At 43.6% G+C, this 17711-nt stretch overlaps 1 protein-coding gene across 3 annotated transcripts; it reads left to right on the top strand.

The window, feature by feature from the left end:
• Positions 1–4004: 4004 nt before the first annotated feature.
• On the top strand, positions 4005–13299 carry HMGB1 (high mobility group box 1). 3 transcript variants are annotated; one of them, XM_059903359.1, is made up of 6 exons: positions 4005–4062; positions 6507–6655; positions 9347–9510; positions 9730–9875; positions 10374–10548; positions 11586–13299. In XM_059903359.1, the coding sequence occupies exons 3-6, from the start codon at positions 9361–9363 to the stop codon at positions 11760–11762; spliced, it is 648 nt and encodes a 215-aa protein (XP_059759342.1). In that variant the 5' UTR covers positions 4005–4062; positions 6507–6655; positions 9347–9360; the 3' UTR covers positions 11763–13299. The 3 variants fall into 3 exon arrangements, with proteins under 3 accessions (XP_059759342.1, XP_059759340.1, XP_059759341.1); XM_059903357.1 differs by lacking the exons at positions 4005–4062; positions 6507–6655 and adding an exon at positions 7081–7226; XM_059903358.1 differs by lacking the exons at positions 4005–4062; positions 6507–6655 and adding an exon at positions 8608–9106.
• Positions 13300–17711: the final 4412 nt, after the last annotated feature.

Genomic DNA, 17711 nt, shown 5'->3' with positions numbered 1-17711 from the left:
TTCTCTCCTACGCCTCGGGGGTTTTCAGACGTCTCCTTTGCATTTCCTGGAGGCCAGGAGCGCCTGATTTTGTCTTGGTCTCCCAGGCAGAGCAAGGCGCTCTCCTTTCCTGTCTCCAGACTGTTTCTCTGGACTTGAGACGGTCCACAGTCTTGGCACCAGCCTCCTTAAGTGTGCTGGGGAGCTCTGGTCGCAGGTCCTGGATTCCAGGCATCTGTCCTGGCCTTTCCTCCCTTCAGTCCCATCCCATCAGCTGGCAGCACCCACACTTGTCACTTAGGGCTGAAGTTACCCTTGATGGGAAATGGGGCTTCTTTACTCGGGCTTTAATGCAATGTTTTGCAAACTGCAGAGCCCATTGGCGCGGGTTGGAAAATAAACTTAGGACTTTAAGAAAAAAAAATGTCAGACTCCATCACAATGGTAGGTATTGTTTCATGAAACTGTTTTCAAGTTTGTTTGTATTTTTTGCCACACTACTCAGCTTGTGGGATCTTAGTTCCCTGACCAGGAGTCGAACCCGCGCCCCCTGCAGTGGAAGCGTGAAGTCTTAACCACTGGACCGCCAGGGAAGTCCCATAAATTTGTTTTGTTTTGTTCTGTTTTGGCCACACCGCGCGGCTTGTAGGATCTTAGTTCCCTGACCAGGGATCGTGGAACCCGGGCCCTCGGCAGTGAAAGCTCGGAGTCCTAACCACTGGACCACCAGGGAATTCCCATACATTTTTTCAAGTTTTATATATGCAAAATGTATGTGTCCTATTCAAAAATCTTGAGAGTCCAGGCTGTAAACTCACGTCAGATTCCCGTGAGGATATGGGTTATATTTAGGTGGGAAAATGTGATCATTTTTAATTTTATTAGCTAGGCTAATAACTGGAAGGTCATGCGGCTTAGTGGAGAAAACTTCAGCTTTGGAGTCAGAACTGGGTTTACTATTACTCTCTCACTAGCTGTGTGACCTTGGACAACTTAAGGGATCTCTCTGAGCCTCCTTAGAATTATTTGTAGAAGAGAGATAAGCATCCTGGCCTATAGGATCGCTGTGAGGATTAAACGAAATTATCCGTGTAAAGTGCTCAGCATACAGGAGAGATAGGATCAATAAAGCTTACTTTCGTCTGGGCTGTAGGACATCGTCTGCAGCACAGCCCGACTCTGTTTCACATCAGGAGTACATGCTACCTGTGACAGCACCAAACGTGGTTCTGTTCCGCACCGGAGGCAGCCCTCTAGTTCAGTTTCCCGCTCTGTGTCCTGTGTGATGATGATAAGCGTTTCCTACGAAAAGAGTCTCTGAGGAAGGACGTTTCCGAACCGCAGGTCGTAGTGCTGAAATTCTAAGGACCCAACTCAGGACTGGCAGAACTCAAATGTCCGCAGGAGCCAGGCAGGCAAGACGGCAGGCCAGGTGCTTAGGGAACGGTGGGGCCGCGCAGAAGACAGAACACACCTCCTCAGAGGGAGGCGGCCCCTGTTCACGCCACAGTATCGTAACCCTGCCCAGCCATGGAGCCAAGGTTATGGGATCTCTGCTTTTTCAAAAGAAGCCAAATATCTGGATTTTTTTTAACGTGAAAAAAAAAAAAAAATCCAACTTTTTAAAAACACCATGTTAACCAATTGGCACATCTGAGGGTCACATAAGCCAGAGGCCCTGCCGGTTTGCACCGTCTGACCTAACACTTCACGGCTCAGCCGACAGTACAGTCACCTCAGGCGCTCGAGGGAAACCTCCCAAGGTACCCCTGGAGAGTGCTCTTTTAACATAATTTTGTAGCAAAAACACACTTTAAGCACAGAATATATAAGTCCACTAATAGAAGAAATTTCCACCGAATGAAGAGGAAGAACATCATTTTCACGAGGCAGCAGGAAAATACGGGGCAAAATTAGCAAGTGGGTAGCGATCCGTCGTCCCTTTCTGTGTTTGTTTCATAAAACATTAATTCGTTTCTTAAAAAACAGCTTTATTGAGAGATAATTCACATACGTACAATCTGATGATTTTTGGTGTCTTCAGAGTTGCGCAACCATTACTATGATGTAATTTTAGATCATTTTCATCTTCTTAAAAGAAGCTTCACACCCACCAGCAGTTACCCCCCTTCCCCCCATCCTCCACCCCTGGCTACCCTTAATCTACTTTCCGTCTTTATAAGTTTCCTCTTCTGGACATTTCATGTAAATGGAACCATACAATATGTGGGTTTTTGTGTGTGTGTCTGGCTTCTTTCACTTATCATAATGTTTTCAAGGTTCATCCATGTTGTAACATGTGTCACTACTTCAGTCCACTCTATCGACGAATAATATTCAATCACAAAGATACACTACATTTTATTCATCCCCTCAACAGTTGATGAACATTTGGGTTGCTTTTTGACTATCACAAATCATGCTGCTATGAACATTTATGTGTAGGTTTTTGTGTGGACACGTTTTTGTTTCTCTTGGGTACATACCTAGGAGTGGAATTGCTGGGTCACGTGGTAACTCTATGTTTAACCTTGGGAGGAACTGTCAGACTGTTTTCCAAATCGGCTGCACCGTTTTACATTCCCACCAGCAGTGTATGATGCTACCAATTTCTCCATTTTCACTCATGCTCCCCATGTCTGTCTTTTTGATCATAGCCATCCTAGCAGGTGAGCTAAGACATTTATTTTTAAGGTTTATGGCACTTCTCATGGGGCAGCTGAATTTGGCCTGTTGACGTGGTTCTTGAGATCAAGACCTAAAATACTGATCTTTTCTGAGTTTAGATCACCATTTTATAAAAACATTTGCTAATGAGTGTCCCCCTCTTCATGTGTACCATTCTTTGGCTAACCAGAGAATAGGAACCTTATTAAGAAAAGGTAATTTTTCTTCCTTATTCACCAGTGAAATATTACAATTCTAGAGATATTATTGGTATAAATTCGCTTCTGGGAATTCCCTGGCAGTCCAGTGGTTAGAACTCTGTGCTTTCACTGTGGAGAGCTGGGGTTCAATCCCTGGTCAGGGAACTGGGATCCCGCAAGCCGCAGAGCGCAACCCAGAAAAAAAAAAAAAAAAATCACTTCCATACCGTTTTCTTTGCCTCAGCCATCAGTGCTGCCCACAGCTGAAGCCACTGATTTCCCCACCTGCAAGCCACATCGGCACAGAAGACTCGGGCCTAGGCAGAAGTACTTAAGCAGCCCAGGACAAGGTTCCCCTTCTCCACACGCTGACAGATATAATAACACCACCTCTCTGCCTTCCTCGGGTCTTTCTTTGTGCCCATCTGTTTAATCCTGTAATGTCCTTGCAAGTGAGAGGAAGCAGCACTACATCTAAGCAAGAGTTAGGGAAATGAGCACAGACCTTAGTGGCTACCCGAGGCCACACGCGGTGGATTGAGGGGTGGGACTCAGTGTCCTGGGTCACAACCTGTACACTTTTCTCTGCCTGAATTCCTCTCCTTTATTGTCAGCATCCAAAAAAGAAAAAAAAAGAAGAAGAAGAAGGTTTTAAGTGTACAGGATCCTTAGTGCGGCTGACCTCATCAGACATTTCGGTTTACTGTTTCTATTCCTTTTCAGAAACTGGCCCTTTCTGAGAAGGAGAGACAACAGAGAATTCATATAACTTGACTTTAGGCTTCATTGCATGAGGAGGAATCAATATCCTCCAGCCAAAGACTTACAGCCCCCTGTCTGCTTTTTGTATTTTTTTACATTAGAGTTGTTTCAAAGGCCCACTGGAAGCAACCTTTGGGCAGACATTCTTGCAGTTTTCTGTGATAAATTCTTATTTGGCTTGCCATAGTTCACTGTATCCAACTAGGAATAACCTTGGCCTAGTTGGGAGCTGGTAAATACTACAAATATATGTGTTTGTCTTTATTTGCGATTGCCCCTAGCCCCCAACTCCACCTTCCTCTTTTTAAGTTATAAGAATGAGGTGCAGTTGACATCCATCCTCAATATTAATCCTAACATTTACGTATTGTTCTATTTTCCTGCCTTCTGATTTAGAAATACCCCAATGTTTATCGCCAAAGATGGAAGAGGAAGATTAAAACAATAATTTGCAGTAAGTACTCTTTCAGCTATTAAATCATTTATTCAACAGACTTTATTTACTGCCTGCTGTATGCCAGGCACTGTGCTAGGTGCTTGGGATGCAAAGATAAGATAGGATTCCTGCCTTTAAGGGGTGCATTGCCATGGGACAAACAGGCATATAACTGGATAATTACAATTGTGAGCACAGTAATTAATGTACAGAATATTATGAGATTCCAGAAGAGAGGCACTTCTCCTATCTTAGAGGCAGGCTCCAGGAAGGGCATAACCCCTATTCATGAAAATCTGTAATTTAGTTGGCTAAATTGGGCATGGGAGAGAGTGTTCAGGCTTTTTGAATTAGATAACTTCGTAAGTTGGGATTAAAACACCCAATTACCCTAAAGTAAAATATATGCCAATTTGTGGCTAATGATTCATGTTGAAGACGGAGAGGGTCTAATATAATAAAGTAAGTGAACGTTAAGGTTGCAGGGTTAGAGCTAGAAGTTGTAGGGTTTACTTAAAAAGTTTCTCTCCTTTTTATGTTCCTCCCTTTGTATCACAAAAAGCAAATAAGAGAAATGTGCCTAGAAGTGCAGGTTTTAATGCTCTGTGACATGGCCTCTGTTATACTTGGGAATAACTGAAGGCACCATCACTAGACTGGATGAGGATTTAGTGCTGTCTGAGGCTAGAATTAAAAAAAAAAAAAACAAAACTTAATTTGCAACCACTGCCCTCATATAAAATTAAAATATGAAGAAAAACTCAAGGTTAACTAACTGCACTTGATGTTTTCTAAGTCATGGGTTTGAAGAGGTCTGCATAACATAATTTTAAACCTTTGAAGAAAAAGTTTAATCTTTACAACAAGCCCGTGATCACTTCCATTTTATAGCTGAGAGATTGGAAGCACAAAGGAGTAAAAAAAAAAAAAAAAAAAACTTGCCAGAGATCATACAGCTAGTAAGTAGCAGAGCTGGGATTTGAACCCAGGTCTATTTAAATCCGGTGCCTGTAATTCACCGTACCATCCTGCTGAAATAGAAACCTGTGTGGGCCCATTGCTCTTGAGTTGTTCTGTGACCATAAACTTACCCTGGCAGGAGTAAGCTATTAGAGACAACTGGTAAAAGAACCTAAAAAAATGGTTGGACCAGGGCAAACCCAACACTGCTCCTGGAAAATACTGATAGTGCTATCTTCAGATAATAGTCAAATTTTGATATCACGGATGCCATCTAAAGTGTGGATAATTCTCATGAATATTTTGTAATATAGTCATCGAGAAGATAAAACAGAATTGAAATAAATACCTGGATTTAAAGAAAGCATAAAATTTGATTAATAGAGGGAAGTAAAGAAGAGTAAATATGTGTGAATGTAACAATATAACGGTTAACTTTAGATGTTTGCTTTTTAAACACCGAGTGTACATTATACTAGTTTATATGGTCTTAATATCATACTTTTTCATGATCATATGACATGCATTGTCCATTCACCAAGACTATAATCCCTGAGACCAATTATGTATTTTTTTAATAAAAGGAACAAACATTAACATCATAGGTCAGGAGAGGTTATCTCTAAGTCTATTCTCAAATAGCTTAATAAATTTGAGCAAATACATTATGTTATGGATGCTTAGACTGGATATATGAAATAGAATTAACATAATAAAATGAGTGATTTTAACTTTGGTCTGTTACATTTGGAGGAATTGGCTGGTGGGTTTAGAAGTGTATAAACATACCATCAGAGAGTGAAAAAAAGGGAAGTCTGTTATAACTGAATAGGGGTGTGGTCTGCTCAGGCTACAGAGGAATAGATAATAGTTTCATAAAGGGCTGATATAACTGTAGAGTCTTCAGAACTGGCTATTATAGCTAGCACATTTTTCTTTACAGACATAATAAGTATGGCTATTAATACCGCCAGCTTGGTGAGTTAGAGAAACACACTCTCTGCCTCTATCTAATCCTCCGGGTAACAATATACCTACAACTCCTGTAATCCTAGAGCAGTTACATGGATGCACTAAGTGGTGTGATGGGAGGGAAAGATAGCATCACAAGGATTCGTTTGATTATAACAGTAATCCACACCAAGTCAAATAAAACAGCCAAACAGTTAAAAAGGTGGTCTCTAATGAATTTGCTAATTCTAGCAGGCCCTCGCAAACATTTCCTGCTAGAGTACCCCATATCAAAACGAAGTGGCTGTGTGCTTTAATTACATGGAATAATCATTTGATTTCCAGGAAGTTGAGACCGTGCTTTGTATTTAAATAAAAAGTTCCAGACGAGCTGTGAAACTCGATCAAACCAAGAAAAAGGGTGAAACTAAATGCCTGTTCGGTGAGTCAAGGTTTCAGCTGCTCAGCAAGCCTGACGACGGTACGGGTTTAGGAGCTCAGAAAAGGGGTGTTTTAAAGCCGGCTGACTGGATCGTGTCACTTTCTTATAGGAAAAGCCCTGCCTTCCCAGAGATCTAGAGTGTAATGCAACCATATGTTGCTGAGGAGCTCGAATCTTGGCTGCCTTCGCCCCTCTGCACGAGCAGAAACCCCGGTTTTCAGGGGCCGTGATCTCATCGTGTCGCTCTCACTTTTGAAGGTCTGTTAAAGAGTCTGGGGCCTCTTATCTTAACGGCTTTGGAAGTGAGTTTGGGGTGAGAAGGGGGGGGAGGCCTGTGGGTGTCTCTTTTGCCTGAGGAGTTGGAGACACTTGTGGAAAAGTCAGGCCCTTTTCGCTCCGGCGGCCGCTCGGGCGTGGGGCTGGCTTGGGTTAGACACATGCACACATACACCATAGAGCTCTGCTTTCCCGTAGCAGCTGCTGCCTCTGCCTCTGCCTCTCCCGCCTCAGCCTCTTTGCCCGGCATACACACACATTCAGATTTGCGCGCTGTTTCAATCCTTGATGACGTGTCCCCGGAGACAGCCAATAGCAAACGGGCTCTGGTCAGGACAATGGGAGGTATCGGGCCAATGAGCGAGCCCCGTGAGTTGGCGGTAGCCAATAGGAGCCGCGCTGGCTGGAGAGTAATGTTACAGAGCGGAGAGAGTGAGGAGGCTGCGTCTGGCTCCCGCTCTCACAGCCATTGCAGTACATTGAGCTCCATAGAGACAGCGCCGGGGCAAGTGAGAGCCGGACGGGCACTGGGCGACTCTGTGCCTCGCGGAAGGTGAGTCTGGGGCAGCGCCGCGGCGGGGAGAGCGCCTCCGGCAGCTCCCCAGCCCGCGCGGCGGCCGGATCCCCGCGGCCGGGAGCCGGCGGGTCAGGATCCACACAAAGGCAAATGAGGGGGGACCGTGGGGGGAACTGCGCACGGAGCGAGCCTCCCCTCGGGCGCCGGGAGCCCGGCCGCGCGCCGGAGCCCCGGCCCCCGGGCCGCCGGAGGCGCCGCGAGCCCCGAGCCCCGCGAGTTTCCACCCCCGGCGGCGTCCGCGCTGACTGGCGCAAAAAAATTTTTTTTCATTAAAAAAATTTTTTAACGTGTTTTCGGCCCCCGGGCCGAGCGTTCGGGCGGCCGGCGTGCGCGGGGGGCGGCGGGCCGGCGGGCGGGCGGGCGGCGCTTCACGGCTGCATTGGCCGCCGCAGAGCCGGGCGCCGGCGGCGGGCGAGCGCGGGCGGCGGCGCGGGGCCGGGGCCGGGGGCGGCGGCGCGGGGCCGGGCCCGCCGGCCTGAGCCCGAGCCCGAGCCAGTGCCCGGGTGCGGCAGCGGCGGCGGCGGCCCGGCGGCGGGGGGAGCGGCGCCGCGGCGCTCGCTGGAACATGGCTGACTCGGCCCGGCGCTGCTGGCTGGAGAGAAAACAAGGCGGGCGGGCGCGGGCGGGGGAGCTGGGCGCAGCAGTTCCGAGGCAACTTTTTTTTTCGTCTTCTCACAGCCCCGCGTCGTCCGTGCGGGGGCAGCGGGGCGCGCGGGCCGCGCGGAGGGAGAAGGGGAGCGGCGGGCCGGGGGCGCCTCCCGGGGCGGCCCCCCCGCGGGCGGCGGGCGGGGGGAGGGTCCGGCCGCGCGCCCCCCGCCCCTCCCCCCGGCCGTCATGGCCGAGTGTGTGCGCCAGAGCGCGGCGCGCACCCCGCCCGCCTGCGCTCGCACTCACACTCTCGCACACTCACTGGCGCACACACACACACAGACACACACACACACACACACACACAAAGGGAAGGAGCCATATTCTCGCTCGCGCTCGCCCTCGCGGCGGCGGCGCAGGCGGGGAAGACGCGCAGCGGCCATTCCGTGCGCGCCGGCCCCGGCGGCCGCGGGCGGAGCCAGCCCCCATTTCGAGCGGGGCTGCTCCCTCCGCCGAGCCGACAAAATGGGGGAGGCCGGCAGGCCTGCGCGGGCGGCGGGCGGCCGGGCGCACGTGGCGGCGCCGCGCGGGGCGGGGAGCCGGGCCCGGAGGCCGGGCCGCGGCCCCGCCGCCCCGGGCGGCCTCCCCTCGCGGCCCCGCAGCGGGCGGGCGGCCCGGGGGGGGGGGCCGGTGGCGGGAAGGTGTGCGGAGCCCGCCCCGCGCGGCGCCCCGACTTCCACGGCTCAGAAAAAAAAAATACTGCCTTGGTGGGGGCGGGGGGCAGCCCGAGCAGCGAGCAGGAGTGGCTTTTGTCCCTCATCCTTGTTTACTCGAAGAAACTTCAGACCGGACGTGTTTAGTCAGAACCGAAATGCGTCTCGGGGCCAAGCCGATAGCAAAGGAAGCTGCCTGGCGGTGGCAGCCGCGCAGATAGCGCCGCCATCCCCCAGCCCGGGCCCGAGCGCTGGCGCTCCTCCCGCTCCCTCCTCCCGGCAAACTTTTATGCCGAGAGAGTATTTTTCAGTGATCCCTGGGACAGCTTTAGGTGAGCCGTGGACTTGGCCCACGATCCGGAAAGGTCTGCCCGCTTTGGCTCTCACCTATTTGTTCCTTACGTAGCGCGGAGCCGTGAATCGGCAGCGTCGCTTTTCTGACCTTTGGTTTTGTTGATTGAAAACGGTTTTTTGCATTTAGTTCTTCGTTTCTTTTAAATGACCGGTTGGGTGTTCACCCAGAACAGATACAGGCAGCGAAGTAACAAGCGCCGTGTGAGTATACCGCTGTGTCTCCGCTTTTTGGAGATCACACTCAAGGACCGTTTTTCGCGTGGTGTAGCCTTTTCTAGGAATTGACGATCACTGCCATTTTCTGTGGTATTATGAGGGGTTAATGCCACTGCCGCGTTAAACAACCAGTGCCTTGCTTTATCATTCCCTCTCCAAGAAGTTAGAGTGCTCTGAAATGCCGTAAATTTCATTGTTAACATTACGCGTCTATTTATTTTTTAGAAAAATAATTAAGCATGGGCAAAGGAGATCCTAAGAAGCCGAGAGGCAAAATGTCATCATATGCCTTCTTTGTGCAAACTTGCCGGGAGGAGCACAAGAAGAAGCACCCAGATGCTTCCGTCAACTTCTCAGAGTTTTCTAAGAAGTGCTCAGAGCGGTGGAAGGTAAGAGGGCCTAAAACGTACTAAGCAGGTACGAAAGGGTGACGTCCACATTGGGATTTCTCAAAAGCCTCGGTGCAATTTGCATAACGTGAGTGGTGGTGTTGGAACAGGCTGCTAAATATTCAGCAAAGGACACTGGGTTTGTTCATTTTAATACTTAAGAGGACAACTTGTTAAAACTTTGTTGTCGAGTTAAGTTCACGAGTTGTTATTTTATAGACCATGTCTGCTAAAGAGAAAGGAAAGTTTGAAGACATGGCAAAGGCGGACAAGGCCCGTTATGAAAGAGAAATGAAAACTTATATCCCTCCTAAAGGGGAAACAAAAAAGAAGTTCAAGGATCCCAATGCACCCAAGAGGCCTCCGTAAGTATCTTGCCTGTTGTTATTTTCAAGGAGTGTTTTGCAGTAGAATCAGACAAATTTAGCAAGCCACCTTGTGGATTTGGAGTCTGTAATCAAAGTTTCTTCGCTAACTCACATTGGTACGTTTAAATTTTGTAAATAAAATTCCTGTTGGATGGCAGTTTTAGTTAGAGCAGTGGAATTGGATTCTGGCCTCCTTCACCCAATATATCTCCTAAGTGTAATTTTAATTTTGCTCCTTTTCTTTCTTGAGAAATACCATCAGTCTGAGAGTAATTTGCAGAATGTTCTCTTGGAACGCTAATAAATAGTGTATGTTCAGCTAGTGGTGTCATAAGTTAAATCATTGTGTAAATTAAGTTTAATGAGGGATATTTAGCATTTTATAACATTTATATCCTGTGAGATACGTGGTAGAAATTAGAAGCAGCTTTTATACAGCAATACAACACAGTTGTTAGTAAACCTACAATTCTAAAATTAAATCTCTCTTTTTAGTTCGGCCTTTTTCTTGTTTTGTTCTGAGTATCGTCCAAAAATCAAAGGAGAACATCCTGGCCTATCCATTGGTGATGTTGCAAAGAAGCTGGGAGAGATGTGGAATAACACTGCTGCAGATGACAAGCAGCCTTATGAGAAGAAGGCCGCTAAGCTGAAGGAAAAGTACGAGAAGGTGAGTATGGATTGGCGTGGTGTAGTGATGGAAGGGTGTGCCAGATGTCAGATGAATGACTATACTTGGTACTGCATCTTAATTTCCTATTACGATTCCTAAGAGTTGGAGGTGTAATGCCGTTTTAAGTATAACAGCTATTCAGTGTGCCATTGGCTGTACTCTTAAGTCCCATTCCGTGTTTTAAAGAACGTAGAAGGTCAAATAAATTGTCAGTGTTGTTTGACTTAACATTATTTGACTCGGGTGGTTTTGTTATTCTCCAGTATCCAGATTGATGAAGATTTTGGTAGTCACTTTGAGTCAAATGGTTTAACTATTTTAAATGATCAGGCACACAACATAAAAATAGGCTGGACCAAATAACGTAGATCTGTATTGTTCATAAACACCCTGAAACACTTATGTTCCCTCCCTTAGATTAAAAAAAAAAAACTTTACTAAGTCAGAAAGTTATGAGTTTGTTGATCTGTACAGTAAATTGATATAATAAGAAAAAGCTGTAGCCTCTATACTTTTGAGTTGAAATATTAAAAGTAAAGTTAGAGTTTAGCTTATTTAGTCATTTTGGAGAAATGTATCTATTTCTAGATGTTTCTTAACCAAATTGCCTGCTCAGTGGCAAATAACTTTTTTTTTTTTTTTTAAGACAAGGTTTTCTACTATGGATTAGGGTCTGACAGTATAAACCTGTAGAATGCGTTTTTGCATTCAGAAGGTGGCAGTGTCTACCCTTTAATCAGTCTCTACATTCTAGTTTTAATAAACTGAACTTAGGATGTGGTACGTGGTTGTACTTCAGTGAGGCATAACAATGCCAATCTCAAACCATGTCATTCCATGAGTTACGGACTATTTACAATTATAATATTTTCATGTGTGTTTCTGAAAGTCCACAGATGTGAGTCTGCAGATAATGTGTTATTTTAGTATATCTGAGTCCTTGTTTTTTCATAAAGTTTTGCCATGTTACTTTTATTTCTCTCCTTAACTGTTTTGTCTTTCCAACCACTTTTTTCCTGCCTTTATTTTGGAAGGATATTGCTGCATACCGAGCTAAAGGGAAGCCTGATGCAGCAAAAAAGGGAGTCGTCAAGGCTGAAAAAAGCAAGAAAAAGAAGGAAGAGGAGGAAGATGAGGAAGATGAAGAGGATGAGGAGGAGGAGGAAGATGAAGAGGATGAAGAGGAAGAAGAAGATGATGATGATGAATAAGTTGGTTCTAGCGCAGTTTTTTTTTTTTCTTGTCTATAAAGCATTTAACCCCCCTGTACACAACTCACTCCTTTTAAAGAAAAAAATTGAAATGTAAGGCTGTGTAAGATTTGTTTTTAAACTGTACAGTGTCTTTTTTTGTATAGTTAACACACTACCGAATGTGTCTTTAGATAGCCCTGTCCTGGTGGTATTTTCAATAGCCACTAACCTTGCCTGGTACAGTATGGGGGTTGTAAATTGGCATGGAAATTTAAAGCAGGTTCTTGTTGGTGCACAGCACAAATTAGTTATATATGGGGATGGTAGTTTTTTCATCTTCAGTTGTCTCTGATGCAGCTTATATGAAATAATTGTTGTTCTGTTAACTGAATACCACTCTGTAATTGCAAAAAAAAGAAAAAAAGTTGCAGCTGTTTTGTTGACATTCTGAATGCTTCTAAGTAAATACAATTTTTTTTATTAGTATTGTTGTCCTTTTCATAGGTCTGAAAATTTTCTTCTTAAGGGGAAGCTAGTCTTTTGCTTTTTGCCCATTTTGGATCACACGAATTATTACAGTGTTTATCTTTCGTATAGTTAGCTGATAAAAAGCTTTTGTGTACACACCCTGCATACTCATGATGAGGGTAATAAAAGTTTAATTGAGACAGTTTTCATCCATAACTGAAACTCAAATCTTGATCGGTTGATAACAGATTTCACATAGCCCAGGTTCATTTACAAAGTGAAGAGTAACCAATCTACTCACAGCACGGGATTATTAGAATCAAACATTTTGAAAGTCTGTCCTTGAAGGACTAATAGAAAAGTATGTTCTAATCTTTACATGAGGACTCTACATCCTTTAACTCCCATTACCGTGTAATGGCAGTTATATTTGCAGTTCCCACGTTTAAGACTGAGAATGTATCCCCAAAAGCGTGAGCTTAAAATACAAGACTGCCATATTATGTTTTTTTTTGTTGTTGATATTAGTCCCAACAAAGGCTCTGGAGAAAAAGTGCTGGCTGTAAATGTCTTCTCCTGTTTATCTAAATATGGATTGTTTAGGAAACTTGAGATCCTCCATTAAAGGTATTTTTAATTAATTGGGCTAACTTTTAAAATTCTATACCACATTTTAAATCAGGTATATTTTCCTATATTATGGTTTGCCCCTTTATAAATCAAATAGACATGAGGGAAGAAGACACTTAAACTTTGTATTTCAGTATGAATTACCTGATTTATTTGAATTTGATTTTTCTTTACAAAACTCAAGCTCATTGATCAGGGTCATATGTTTATCTGCTTAACAGTTTAGGGAACAATTTGGCAATTTTGTGGTTTTTGAGATTATCGTTCTCTTAAAGTGCCAGTGTTTTAAAATAGCGTTCTTGTAATTTTACACGCTTTTGTGATGGAGTGCTGTTTTGTTATATAATTTTGACTTGGATTCTTTCCATTTGCATTTGTTTTATGTAATTTCAGGAAGAATACTGAACATCTGAGTCCTGGATGATACTAATAAACTAATAATTGCAGAGGTTTTAAATATTAGTTAAATGGCTTTCACTTAAGATTTTAAGGTTTTGTTATATACATATTCTAATCTTAGTCTCAGTTAATACCTCTTAGCAACATCATTTAAATAAGTGTAAGGGCGGGCAAAGTTTATCCCTTAAAAAATACTCACTTTACCCTTGTAAATAGGTTAATGGGCTGATAAATATTTTTGTGAAACATTCCATGTGTTCTTAAAGGCTGCTGTTTACAGGAATCAGGAAAAACTAATTTTGCTTTCAGACTATTGGGTTAAACAAGATAGTTTTCTAAAGCAAGGCACATGTAAGTGAAAAGCAGGAATAGTGATTATAAATCTAAACTTAAGTTTTCTAAGCTAAAGGAGAGGACCGCAGTAGAGGGGCTGAAATTGTGTCAGAATTTATCAAATTTTTAGTCAAGAGGAACAAGCAGTTATCTCATTTACATAGAAGTTTGCTGTAGCTATAGAATCATTGTTTATTGCTAGTAGGTGATCCAGTTAAAACGAATTCTGCCTCAAGGAACTTCAGTGGGTGTCTTGTGACAGCTACTGTTTTTTTAAGATGTTGAGAACGGGAACAGGTTTTTTTGGGTTAACTGGATTCAGATCTTGACAGGAAGACATGGACAAAAACCCTTTTCAATCTGAAAACATACTAGCTCTGTTTAGTATTTCAACAGTATACCGTGAAACTTGGATGTGCAAAACTCAAGTAAATGGGAGGTAGGAGGCATAACAGATTTTTTTTAAGTTAATGCATAGGAACTGTTTTAATGTCTAGAAATAGTTAACAGCACTATGGGGTATAAAGATTTTCTTAACATCAAAAGATTAAACAGTATAAACTTCAGTATTAAGTTGTCCGCATTTTAAAAATTGATACAAAAGCGGCATACTGATTAACACTTAACCAAAGTAATTGTCTCCTAAAGGTTGGGAGCTGTTGCTGGTTAGTGCCTGTAATTGTTCTCATGATCTTCCATCAGGTGTTGATACTTGCTCTGTTTTTATTAATTAGAGTGAAATCTGAAAAAAAATCTTTCGTGTGTGCTGTGCACCACAGGGGTAAGACTTAAATGATAGAGATGGAAAGTGCCTGTGTCACAGAAGCTGTTCAGATACTTCCCTCACTGCCTGGGGGATTGTAAGTGTTGCTTAGACGGTAGGGTAGTATCTGGCTATATTGAAAACTGCACTGGAAAGACAAGATGGAAATTTTTGAATGGAAAGCGTGGCCAACTCCCTTGCTTGGCATCACATAAACTGTGACAGAAGTTCAGATCTAGGTCTGCTTGGTACAACAGGCCTTCTGAAAGGGCCTGAAATAGCTCTTTTTCAGTACCAGCCAGGTACTTTTTGCGTATGATGGTATCACTGTAAATTTGCACAAATCCAATACAGCTTAAATCAGGATTAACTGCTGCTCAAGTGTGAACCATTGGCCAGTAATTACCTTGCTTAATTAATAAGTTGTGGTTAAGTTATTTTTAAATATTTCCATATTTGTGCTTTGTCATTTTAAAATGACTCTTGAAATGCTTTTAAAGCAACGTAAAAGCCAGGAAACGGTCTGGATACCTATGCAACAAAAGATGCAAGCTGGTTCATTTCTTGTCCCCCTCATAGCAAAGACGTGAACAGCAGGGCTAACACTCGCCGGAACCTGGGAAGTTCCCTGGGTCTAAGCCAAGTTGCTCCCTGCAGTAATAAGGCAAAATGTGGCCCTGTTCTAGGAATGCTGCTATTTAACGTTACACCATGACACAGGACAAAGAATGACAGGCATAACTGAACAAGCCACACTCCAGAATGTATAGCCCCATCTTCCAGTGGGTTTCAGTCTGAAATCATACCTACCAGGAGGAAATTTAATCACTTAGGCCTCTAGGCATGTCCATTGGTTTGAACCTTCTGTATTTATCGGTCACCTGCTGAAAAAGGAAGTGGTAATATAGATCTGGAATAAGATGAGGAATTATGATAGCCCTTTAAGTGGTAGCGTGAGGTATGTGGAGACTGAAAGCCAGTAGTGGTGAGAAAATCAGTGAAAAGGGATTAAAGAGATTCTTGTAAATTTTTATGATGTACTTTTTTTTTTCTCTTTAGTCACACAATTCAAACATAAGTGACATTTCATGGTATGATGCCCCGTGATATATTTGATACTTTTGCTGACGGTCATTCATGTTGCTTCCTATTTTTTGCTATTCCCAACAATACTGCAATGAACGTCTGTGTACATTTTTGTTAGGCTTGTGTAGCTCTAGATACCTTGAAGTAGAATTGCTGAGTCAACAGATAGGTGCATTTAAAATTTTGGCAGATATTGACAAATTGACCCCTCCCCCAAGACTATCCTTATTGTGAAACTTTTTAACAATGATTTTTAAGATATAATAAATCAGGTTTTTAATGGCTATTTCTTTGGCTCCATGAAATAAATGTCCATTTTTAAAAGATAAGAAATTAAAATACTGAAATACTGCCATTTATTCAGAGCCACGCCAACACAAGAAGGTAGAATCAGAACTGAAAGACCCTTGGGTTGACTATTGACTATTTAAACTACTCTAACAAATTATTTCTCTATAAAGTTACTGCAGTAACTAAATATTTAAGTAATCCATTGTGTGAAAATGAGGAACTTCCTATTTTGGCATCTTCAATCCAGTAGCTTTATCTGGGGAGGGCTTTTTCTAGCAGAGATTGTGTGTCAATCTTTACAGAAGCTACAGCCAACGGTTTTGGAAACTAGTCAAGGATTGTGTGGGCTGGATTCTGGGCATTAGGAGATAGTTATTTGTAAAAAAGGAATGGATACTGAGGATCTGCCTTAAATGGAATAAAATTGACCACTGCTTCACCTCCTTGCTGGAGATGGTACTTTAGGTAAAGGGCGTACCCCAAACGCATTTATAAATGCAACTGTATTAACAGACTTTGAAGTGGAATTAAACATAGTTCCTTAGAGGTACATAGAATCTCTAGTTACAGTCTTCACCATATTTTTGTTCACTGGGTTTCAACTACGGATCATCCTATAAAGTGTTCTGAACATAACCAGGTAAGTAAATAAGTCCTAAAGCAAAAGAAGTATCGACTGAGGGTAAGAGTACTCAGTGTAATGCCCACAAATGTGTGAAGGAAGAGTAAGAACTTGCAGGCTACTCAGAGCAAGGATATGGCAGCCCCTTCCCCACTCCCCAGCCTACATTTCAGGGAAGCTCAGGTCTTGCTCTGCCATCTGGAGTCTGCCTGGCTGGGACTTGGGCATAGTGAGTGGGCTAGGCACACTCAGGCTGAGAAGGACCAGACAGACTTTTTTTTTTTTTTTAACAAGAGGAACAAGAGGTGCCATTGCTTTGGGGACTGACAACAGAATAAAGTATGGCACCAGTGTAGGGTCCTAGCGCATTAGAGGTAAAAGGCTCTAGGCTCTTGCAGTCCAACCTGTGCATTTTCACAGAGCAGTGGGCAAAGGCCCATCAAGACTCAGAGGCTCAAGGACCAAAAGCAGCATCAAAACAATAGCAGTGCCAGGCTCACAGCAGGTGCAGAAAATTTTCGAGTTCCTTCCCCTTCTCTGTAAGGACGGTAACTAGGGGCTGGAAGGCTTCCTCCCTAACCCTCACTTTCCTGCCTGGGTCCTCCTGCCTCGGCTACAATTGTGGATATTCAAGCAGGTCAGCACACTCCGCCATCACTGTGATTCCTCTCTGGCCTTCCTCCTTAGCTTTACTTGGACTCAGGACACTTGCTGACAAAACAAAACTAAAATACTGCCGATCATTTAGAAAGTGATGAGCTACCTGATTCTAACAGGCTGGGAAGCACCAGAAGAATGTGTACTGCTTATGTGTCCTTAGAATTGCAGCATGAACTTCCAGAAGTAGAAGGAAGGATAGCAATACACTACAATCACTTGTGAAAAACTTGTTTACCCTTATTGTGAATGAAATTTGCGTTCATTGAAAGAAAACAAATAAGCAGGGAAACAAACATCTACAGTTCTATTAGTCAGGAAAACTATTCACATATTGTGTGCCCTTCTAGTTTTATATATATAACATGATATATATATACAGATATATATTTGATTAATATATAAATTATATGTGTATATATATATATAATTTTTTAATCTGAGGTGAGATTCACATAACAAAAAATGAACCATTTTAAAATTAACAATTCAATGGCATTTAGTACATTCACAGTGTTGTGCAACCACCGCCTCTAGTTCCAAACATTTTCATCACCCCAAAAGGAAATCCTATACCCATTAATTCTGCCCTTCCCCCTTAGCCCTTGGCAACAACCAATCTGCATCATCTCCATGGATTTACCTATTGTGGCTGTTTCGCATAAATGGAATCATACAGTATGTGACCTTTTGCGTCTGGCTTCTTTCACTTAGCATA

Source organism: Balaenoptera ricei, chromosome 18 (assembly GCF_028023285.1).
Source record: "Balaenoptera ricei isolate mBalRic1 chromosome 18, mBalRic1.hap2, whole genome shotgun sequence".
NCBI classification, from domain to species: domain Eukaryota; kingdom Metazoa; phylum Chordata; class Mammalia; order Artiodactyla; family Balaenopteridae; genus Balaenoptera; species Balaenoptera ricei.
Note: the sequence above shows the minus strand (reverse complement) of the source record. Positions and strands in the feature narration are given on the sequence as shown.

Coding starts and splice junctions, on each gene's coding strand:
- HMGB1 (XM_059903359.1), top strand. CDS start 9,361: ATGGGCAAAGGAGATCCTAAGAAGCCGAGAGGCAAAATGTCATCATAT. Junction 9,876..10,373: donor AATGCACCCAAGAGGCCTCC/GTAAGTATCTTG, acceptor CTCTCTTTTTAG/TTCGGCCTTTTTCTTGTTTT. Junction 10,549..11,585: donor TGAAGGAAAAGTACGAGAAG/GTGAGTATGGAT, acceptor TTATTTTGGAAG/GATATTGCTGCATACCGAGC.